We start from the raw sequence: 10,396 nt of genomic DNA, 5'->3' as shown, positions 1-10,396 counted from the left end.
GCCCTGTGATGTGGGCTACATCCCTTTCTTTCCCAGGAATATAAGCCAGACCAACTAGACAATTTGTGGGTATGCTTGTTAAAAAATTAAGAATTTCAAGATGGTAACAGCGAGTACTAAACCAAGAATGGGACCTTTCTGAGCCCTGGTTTGACCACCAGATTGCACACCCATGAAGCCAGCCCCAAGGAGACTGTACTTCCAAGCTCCTTTGCCAAATTCCTGGTTAATGAATTGTGGATGATGGGAGAGATGTGTGCCACCTTGGCACAGTGAAGAGCCTCCATCTTCCTTCCCTATCTCAGTACACACGGAGTCCTTGCGTTGAGTCAGTGGAACCATCAGATTGGATGGTTCCTCCTCAGTCACCATCCTGAGGAGGGCTATTCTAAAGAGTCACCTGGATCAAGAAAGACGTTCTTGACTGTAAAGACACTGAGATACTGGAGTTGCTTGTTATTACTGCATTGACTTAGCTATCCTTACTAATACACAGGAGAGGCCAGAAATAGAAGAAAACATCTCAGATCTGAAAAGTACCACAAAGGAAAGGAAACCAGACAGTAAAGAGCAGTGTGATGGTTCTCAAGCTTTTTTTTTTTTTTCCATCAATGAAATAAGAATTCAAAAATGATCTTTAACATGTTTATAGTTCTATGCTATTTTCCCTCAACTCATTAAAAAATATACTATCTAAGAAGAAAGATTACATATTCTCCTTCTCCTTCAGCTAGGCAATCTCTTGGCCCATTACCATCCCTGGGCTATTCTTGAGTCATTGAACACCTCTAATACTTTCAGAAGTCAGGAGAAAAATGCTCTCCTTAGGGCAGTGTTCAGCTCTGTAGAAAGTATCTTATCAAAAAGACTTTAATTTGCCACCATAATTGGAAAGGTTTTTGATTCCAAAACCTCCAGCTGATATTATAAGAGTCTTGTTGCTTAAAAAATAAAATAAAATAACTGAAATTGGTCCCTTTTGTCATTGTTTCTATGTTATATAAACTCGGATATCACATTGTCTTCATAGTTGATCCTCGTTGCTCTCAAACACTGGGTTGCTGTAAGACACTCCCCTGCCACATCCTGGCATATCAGAGTAGGAGGTCTGGTTTATTGGGGGCCAACTGGGGTCATTTGCCAACGCTCTCTGCCATATCCGATACTGGCTTTTTGATTGATAGCCAAAACATCTTTTGATTGTCATCCACAGGGCTCTATTTTCAATAATGGCCTCCTGCAAAATAAAAGAGTTATTGTTTACAATCAGAGGTTGTTTCCAGAATATAGTCCTCATAAGGCACTACCACATTGACTGCTTCAATCTAGCTTGACAAAGATCTTGAGTCTCTGCCTCCCAAGGTGTTTTCACATGAGAGGTCAAGGCCTCTAAAATTTATACATTTAAGAAACACTCCTGGAAGAGAGTTTCTGAAACAGAAACATAGCTTGAGGTAGTCTGCCTCAAGGATGAAATTTCTTTTGAATTTCATGTGTATCTTAAATGTGAAGTGCAGGTCAATGAGTTGTATCGGACTCTGCAATCCCATGGTCTTTACAGTCCATGGAATTCTCCAGGCCAAAATATTGGAGTGGGTAGCCTTTCCCTTCTGCAGGGGATCTTCCCAACCCAGGGATCCAACTCAGGTCTCCCGCATTGCAGGCAGATTCTTTACCAGCTGAGCCACAGGTGAAGCCCAAGAATACTGAAATGGGTAGCCTATCCCTTTCCCAGCGGATCTTCCTGACCCAGTAATTGAACCGGGGTCTCCTGCATTGCAGGTGGATTCTTTACCAACTGAGCTATCAGGGAAACAGTAAAAGCATCTAAATGCTGCAGTTTACCCCATATCACATCTATACATGATTTAATATGCTGCTGCTGATTTAATACAAATGACACTTAAAATACCAAATAGTTTTGACCTTACAGAAACCAAGTATATCCCAGCATATCATTGTGTAACCATGAACACAGGTAAAATTGGGAATGTGGGCCACAGTTTTGGAGTTGGACAGATTTGGATCTAAGTCCCAGCTCTGACACCTAACTCCTATGTGCAAATTAATTACCCCATCTGAGCCTCAGTGATTAGAAATAATAATTCTGTCCTCTTAGATTTGTCGTTGGGATTGTATGACTCCTGTTACAATGCAGGGCATGGCATGGCATAGCTGCCTCCCTTTACCATTCTTCTGAACTATTCATTTAACAAAGGGTTTGGCATTGCAGCCTTTTTCATATAAACCTCTAAACTTCACCTACAAATGTTTCATTGCAATCCTTTTCCTAAGATAGCAAAAGATATGTCTCTTCAAAAGTATTTTATGTCATGAGTTAAACTGAACCTTGAATAGAGCCCAAGTTATAACTTATAACACATAGTGCCTAAGAGGTTATCATGTTAATTTCATTGTTTTATCACATGTGGTCACAGAGATAGACCATCTTAGAAGTTATCATGAAATAAACAAAGAGGAAAATATGAGGGCCTAAGAGGTCCCTTAGAATTAGAACTAGTTTTGGTGTCTGTCAGTGGTATTTTTGCTAAACAGAAAGAGTTAATTCTGTAGGATTCTACAAGGAATTTTGCTAGAGATAGTGGTTTCCTAAAATCCACCCATCTTTGACATCTGAGTCCACTGCTTATGGAAACCAAAGAGAAGAGTTAATCTGAATATTCCTCTGAAAACTGATCATCTGCTGATCAGTTAAACACTCACATAGCCATCTCATCAGCATCTTGGAAACCTTAGGAAACACCTTGCCAGACCTGTTCTTCTACATTCCCACAGCAGTTTTTTTGTCCTCCTTAATTAACTAGAGAACAGTAGTTCTCTTTAAAGCCAGGATAAGGTAGGATCATGGGTATTTAATTAAAGGTTTTAAAAACTAACTTACATCCAGGAAATCTTAGCAGGCTTCAGACAAAACAAATCAACACAGACACACACACACAGAAAGACTTTAGTGCTCTCTACCATATCTGGAACTTTGTTACAATTCTAGAAATGTGATAACCTATATTACTTTGCTGTTCTGAAAGGGGAAACCAAAGAAAGCACTGAGATATTTGTCCTGTCATTCTACATTGTAAATTAGATATACAAGGAGAAACAAAAGCAAAGCCTTGATAATCTACCATTTCTCTAAAAAACAAACAAGAAACAACAAAAATTTTATCACATGAACTCTTCTGATAAACAATTCAAATAATTCATATATATCTATACATACACACATACATATATATATACATTTACATATTCACACAAATACATAAGTAATACAAGGAAGGCTGTTAAAGCTGTCCACATTAGCTCCTCTGCCTATAAGAAGGAGGTTAGATCGTGAGATTAGCAAGTATAATAAGGTTTCTTTCAGACTTGTTTCGTGCATATCAAATTACCCTCTCCAAATGTGGGGTGGGGTGGGGGTGGAGGAGTAGGGGTGGAGGTGGACAGGTTCACTTCTTAAATTTAAGAATTGAATAAACCTTTATGCTCAGTAGTGTCCAACTCCTTGTGACCCTATTGACTTCATCCTGCCAGGCTTATCTGGTGGTGGTTTGGTCTCTAAGTCATGTCCGACTCTAGTGACTCCATGGCCTGTAGCCTGCCAAGCTCCTCTGTCTATGGGATTCTCCAAACAAGAATAATGGAATGGGTTGCCATCTCCTTCTCCAGAGGATCTGCCCAACCCATCAATCAAACCCAGGTCTCCTGCATTGCAGGCAGACTCTTTACTGACTGAGCCATGAGGGAAGCCCTTTGCCAGACTCCTCTGTCCATGCAATTTGCCAGGCAAGAATACTGGAGTGGATTGCCATTTCCTTCTCCAGGAGATCTTCCCAAGCCAGAGATAGAACCCAGGTCTCCTGTATTGGTAGGTGGATTCTTTACCACTGAGCCACCTGGGAAGCCCAACTCTATGAGATGGGTTACTATTATTATCATCATTTTGCAGATGAGGAAACAGAGACTCAGAGAAGTGTAGCAACTTGACCAAAATCAGCCAGCAAGAGAGGGTGGAGCCAGGATTCAAAGTCAAGTAGTCTACTCAGCAACTATATTCTTAACAGCAAATATACTGAAGAAGAGTGGTTTTCTGTAGGGGGATTATGGCTTTGTTGCTTGATTACCCTGCAATACTTTCCTCCTGGCTCCTCCTTGCCACCTTAAAAAAATTATAACTAGTCCAGGACAATTTGTCTAAGTTTTTGGCATAGATCCACTTTACCAGAATCCTTTTCTACTAAAGCTGACAATGAGACATAGTTCTAAGCAATGAGGCATAAGAGGAAGCTCACTGGTAAGCCGCAGGAAAAATTTTTGTTCCCTGATAAAAGGTTCATACTTGTAAGAAAAAAAGCTTGCTGGTACCTCTTCTTCCATTTTTTTTTTACCTGCACTGAAAACAGACCTCAAACCCAACTGGCACAGCTACACGGGAGCTAAGCTGAGCATCATAAGCAACAAGCACAAATATTAAAGGTCAACTTCTAAGGATGGTGAGACAGAAAGGTGGAAGAATGCAGATTCCCAATGATGCCATAGAGACCCTAAACTAGATCTGAAGCCACTGGCTTCCAATCTTCTTGCTAAGTGAGTCAGTAAATATCTTTATTGTTTAAACCACTGTGAGCTGAGCTTTGTTACTCGTCTAACTGATCCATGCATCAGGAAAAATTCATAAACGGGATAATACCACAGCTGTGCCACAGAGGATGGGATGGTATTTCAGTACACAAAAATGGGGAAAGATGCTTGAAACAGAGGAAATAAAATGATCATGGACAGGAATAAGATCTATACATAAGATTATCCCTTAAAGGGCAGGGACCATCTTTTTGCAACTCCATAAGAGGACTCTCATGGTGATGCTCTTTGATTAATCTGGTGGCTTTGGGGACCGTATGGTTTAGCATAGGGCTCCTTACTGTGGTTCCTGAGTCAGCGGCATCAGAACGACCTGGCAGTCTACTAGAAAAACTAAAATTTGTGTTTACTGCAGACCTACCAAATCAGAAATGCTGGTGGCAGGGCTGGACAATCTGTGTTCTAACGAGCCCTCCAGGGAATTCTGATGCCCACTCAAGTTTGGGAGGCCCTGGTTTAGCATAGAGAGAGAGGCTCCTTACCCTAATTCTATGTCCTGTTCTGCCACCAGCTGCAGTGCGGCCTTCACTCTGCTCAGTAAAGAAGGCTCTGTGCTTACAGGACACTGCAGGGACGTCAGGCCCTGGGGCCCCCAGCACACCATGAATCCCCCCATCCTGGGTTTGCGAGAGCAGGATGGGGACAGATGGAGTCTTATAACTCATCCTCCTTCAAACTGGATGCCTTTTCTGGGGTGCAAATTGGATGCCTTAACTCTCCCCGAGAGTAAGCCTTAAGAACTGGAGATTTTGTCTGATGGTACTGAAGAAGGAGTGAGTAAAGCACGTGGCAAGAGGGGAGGGGAGCACCAGCTCATTTTTCTGAGGAAATGGAGCATAAAGAGTAAAAGTCGGGAAAAGCTTACTGTGAATCTCATTTCCCATCTGTAAAGTGAAAATGATCCAAGTTGTTCAGGGAAAGAAGCTGGACACAAAAGGCCACACATCATATGATCCCCTTTCTACGAAATGACGAGGATAGGCAAATTCATAGAGACAGAAAGTAGACACATTGTTACCAGGGGGTGAAGGAGGAAGAAGGGGAAATAAGAAGCAACCACTAATGGGTATGGGATTTCTTTTGGGGTAATGAGAATGTTCTGGAATTAGAAAGTGGTGGTGGTTACACAACTCAGTGAACATACCAAAAAACCACTGAACTGTACACTTTAAATAAGTGAATCTAATATATGTGACTCATATCTCAATTTCAAAAAATAAACTTAGTTGGCTCTCTATATGTGAATTTTATATATGGATAAGACCTTATTCCATCCTCCCCAGGCCCCCTTTACAGACAGGAAAACTAATGCCCCATTTAGAATTCAGCACAGGGAACCATCATTGTTCATGTTGCCAAGCAAGAGAGCCCCTTGCATTACTGAACTTTTTTGGCTAAAGCTGTTCCTTTTCGGACTCCCAGAGAATGGCCCCTACCAACCCAACCAGGTATCAGTAACTCGAGGGCACTTACCTCCACGACAAGGGACACAATGAAATTGGAGCTCAGCATAATGACGATGTAGACCCTCCACAGGATAGGAGTGCAGAGCAGCTGGTGGGAGATAAAGTACAATCAGTTTGGAGATAAATCATGCTGCAAAAAGTTCATGCTGTTCATAGTGTACTTTTTCATAGGTTGCAAATTACATATGCAATATACCCATGCATAGACATGTACATTGTATTATATTTATATACATACATATACATTTTATATACATAAGTATGTCTATGCATCAATGCACAGAAAATATGGAAGGATTACACTCAATGATTCCAATGACTTGGGGACTGATTGTTGCTTTCTTTTATTTTCCTTCTTTCTTCTTTTTACCTCTCTGTAATTTCTAAATTTTCTAAAATAAATTTCGTTATTTTGCAAAAAAAAAATAGTAAAAGTGGTTTTTTGGGTTTTATTAAAATTTTTATTTATTTGGCTGCATTGAGTCTTAGCTGTAGTATGTGGAATCTAGTTCCTTGTCCAGAGATTGAACCCAGGCTCTCTGTACTGGGAGTACAGTCTTAGCCACTGGACCACCAGGGAAGTTCCCAAAGTGTTTCTTGTTTACTTGCTTTGATTTGTTTTTACAAGGAATACAGGAATGTGGCTCTACTCCCAGGAAATTCTGAGGGTATACCTGTCAAACCTCTTCTCTGTAGTGTCATATCTCGCTTCAGCTGAGTCCTGGTTTGAGCCCTCAGTCAGGGTTTCCCCCTCAAGACTGTGCGTACAGCTTCCCAGGCTGTGTCATGACAAGGCTTCTCACCAATACAGAAATCAGGGATGAAACCTATCATCCTATCTTTTGCCCCTCTTTCTATCTTCCCTAATCCCTCCCCAGGCACAAAATATTTACATATTCATGTTGAATGGATGAACAAATGAATGAATGAGTGAATCGAAGCCAAGTATACTCTTATGGACCTGGCACTGTCTCATGCATTGCCTTATACTTTGGTGAGGATAAAAGCTGCACAACTCTATGAAGGGCAGTGATATTAAAATTCGAAGTTCAAATCCATTTCTAGGAATTTCTCTTAGAGATATACATGGCTGAAATAATATATGTGTAAGTTATTTTATTTCAGCTTTGCTGGTAATAGTGAAAAATTAGAAGCAATTTAATGTTTGTCAATAGGGGACTCATATATATTATGGTGTATATAAATAGACATTGAAATACTACATTAGCATAAAAAAGAATAAGCAAACATCATGTGCTAATATGCAGCAATCACCAAAATATACTTTTACATGAAAGAGCAAAGTGCAGGATTGTGTATGTGGTTGTGGAAGCCATGAAAATGCTTAACCTGGATCTCCTGCTGCTTGGAGGATAAAAGGCAAACACTCCAACTACCACCAGGCTTAGAATCTACCACCATGTTCACCCTGCGACCACACTCTGCATGCATGGTCTGCTCAGAGTTAATAAGTGAGGACACCAGGGCTTCTACCTACACTCATTCTTGTGAGACACCTCTGATGGGCACCTTTGGCTTGACTTTCCTAGAATTGTGCTGCCGTCTGAAACTTGACTCATTCAGCTCACCTTCCATCTCTCTGTCCTTCAGAGGGATCAGACCCATATCATAGTGTGGCACCCTCCCCACCTTCGCTGGCTGCCTAATCTCTTTCCTTTATGGGTAATTTCTCCAACTTTCTTATACATCTCATCTCACCTGGACATCTCCATATCAGATGATTTGGACAAATGTAATAGTTTGCTATTATTTGTGTAAAAATGTGGTAGAATATACCTATAAGAAATGTATATATACACATGCATACTACATATCCAAAAGTATGCAAAGTTAACTGGTATTGTAAGTTGTCTCCAGAGAGAGGGAATGGTAACCCGGGAACAAGGATGACAAGGGAGATTTTCACTACACAATTTCTCTAACTTTTGAATTTTAAACTATGAGAATGTTTTCTCTATTTTAAAAAAATTATGAATTTTTTAAAAAATGAGCAATAACTAGGTTGCAAAGCAGCAGGATTCCACTTAAAATAAACTTCATAACTCAGTCAAATACACATTTATAATATATGAATTTTCAAAGATGAAAGGATCCACTCATAATGTTATAATTTTCCTTACCTGCATAGTTTTATTTTCCAAAATGTACCCATAATTTTATGAAATAATAAAAAAATTATTTTTAATGTGAGGAATAATTCTATGCACAATCTTTTGAAGTCATGCAAAAGAGTTTTCACTATTTTGTTGTTATTTAGTCCACTAAATTGTTTCTGACTCTTTGAGATCCCATGGACTGTAGCCTACCAGGCTCCTCTGTCCATGGGATTTCCCAGGCAAGAATACTGGAATGGGTTGCCATTTCCTTCTCCAGGGGATCTTCCTGACCCAGGGATCAAACCTGTGTCTCCTACATTGGTAGACAAATTCTTTACTGCTGAGCCACCAGGGAAGCCCCCTTATTATTAAAGAGTATAACTAAATTCAACATGTCCCAACCTGTAACTTCTGCAGGATTAAGGAATTTTAACTCACTTATAAGGCCGGTGGGCAAAGACTATTTATCTCCATGAGTACCTAATCTAGTTCCTGAATACAATTGTACTGTTAACTATAGTAATACAATTATAAAAATGAAAAACTGAATGTAGATATTAGCATATATGTCAGATGTCACTGTGGGCTTGTGAAGGTGTTGCTGGTTTTGAATGCACTATGTACTTCAAAGGCTTGTCTACATTTAGGAACCTGATCTACAATGATCAGTCATCTGTCATTGCCATTATGTACCATTCACTATGCCAGGCACTGGAAATACAAGAATGAATAAAATGGGATCTTGGCCCTCATGAAACTTATCTTTGAGATGGAGAAACAGACAGGCAATTTTGCAAAGAACTAAAAGCTCAGTTCCTTTTATCATCTCTTCTGTATTCTATTTATTGGTCTAAAAGACATTTATTAATGGTTAACTTCTAATTCAAAAGAAGAAAAAATTAGAATAAATCAAAATATACATTTTCTCTTGCTTGACTATGTAAAATTTCTGTCTCTTATAGAGTTTCAAAGTTGTTTCAAAATTACAAAATGTAGAGTTCTTGAGATAAGATATGGATCTCTGAAAAGTTTTGAATACATTAAGTATGTACATACAGAAAAACATGTTTTAAAGATGTTTTAAAAAGATGTAAACACAGATTTGAGAACTAACCCCAAAATTGTTATAGGCAAAACTGTTTAAACAGCTTCAAAACAAAACAATTTAGGAAAAATTCTCTCACATTTGAAAAAGGAAATGTACAAATAGAATTTCCAGTCTTACAGGGATCTTATAAAGGTAAAGTGTTCAATGTTTTTTAAATACTTGAAGTCAAGACTAGATAAAATTTCATCTCCTGACTAGTTTAAATTTAAAAAATGAATAAATTCAGCATTCTTTTTAACCCTCCCATCTCAAAAGAATAACGTGTCAAGAATCCATGTCAAATGCAATTGCAGCCCAGTTTTTGAAGTCAAGGTTTTACATAACTATAAATTATCACCATATCCCAGAGATAAGACTTACATCCAGGCGCCTATATAATTCTGGAATATCAGCAAATAGAATGAATAGACACACACTCAGCTGTACGACCAGCACAAGGACAAATATATCTGAGGAAATAAGAATACAAGTTATCATTTAGAGAAATCTGAGAGTCTCACATCCATTGACAGACATATGCTGATTAACACTGATTAGATTTACTTGATTTCTACATCCAAATACGCATAATAGATGAAAAGTACTCATTTCTATGAAATGAATCTCACTTCTACAATTTTTTGCATGCCCTTGAGTTAAGTGGAAATTTTAGCATGCTTGCTATATGTTTTAATTAATAAAAATGGGAAATAATAACATACAGGGTAATATTGACAAAATATGTTTTCAATAAATGCATTGGGGATATCCAAGTATCCGAGTCTCTTTAATGCAAATCATTTGCAAATACAAATCCTTTTCTGGAAAAAGGGAGGGCTGTAAATACGACAGCAGCAACAGGAAATGTTTAAATTGCAGTCATGTGGAGGTCAGCATTCCACTGCTTCCTCACCCCAAGAAGAGCAAAATAACTTTCTCTGAACAGATTTATATGAGGATATTGTTTCTTCAAATTGTGCTTCTAAAATTTCCCACTTAGAGGGGGAGTGATGCTATATAAATATATGTCTCTTACCAGATCACTCACATCTTCTAACATGCTCCCT

At 38.9% G+C, this 10,396-nt stretch overlaps 1 protein-coding gene across 4 annotated transcripts in view; it reads right to left on the bottom strand.

Moving 5' to 3' along the window:
- Positions 1–439: 439 nt before the first annotated feature.
- ATP13A4 (ATPase 13A4) overlaps positions 440–10,396 on the bottom strand; it is a 115,871-nt gene continuing 105,914 nt past the window's right edge. For all 4 annotated transcript variants that reach the window (XM_043473348.1, XM_043473347.1, XM_043473350.1 and 1 more), the window contains 3 exons: positions 9,711–9,799; positions 6,133–6,213; positions 440–1,237 (listed from right to left, as the gene is read on the bottom strand). In XM_043473348.1, the coding sequence (XP_043329283.1) occupies positions 1,025–1,237; positions 6,133–6,213; positions 9,711–9,799 (383 nt within the window). In that variant the 3' untranslated portion in view covers positions 440–1,024. The remainder of the gene's footprint in view (positions 1,238–6,132; positions 6,214–9,710; positions 9,800–10,396) is intronic.

This window comes from Cervus canadensis, chromosome 7 (assembly GCF_019320065.1).
Source record: "Cervus canadensis isolate Bull #8, Minnesota chromosome 7, ASM1932006v1, whole genome shotgun sequence".
NCBI lineage: Eukaryota > Metazoa > Chordata > Mammalia > Artiodactyla > Cervidae > Cervus > Cervus canadensis.
This window is presented reverse-complemented; position numbering and strand designations above follow the sequence as displayed.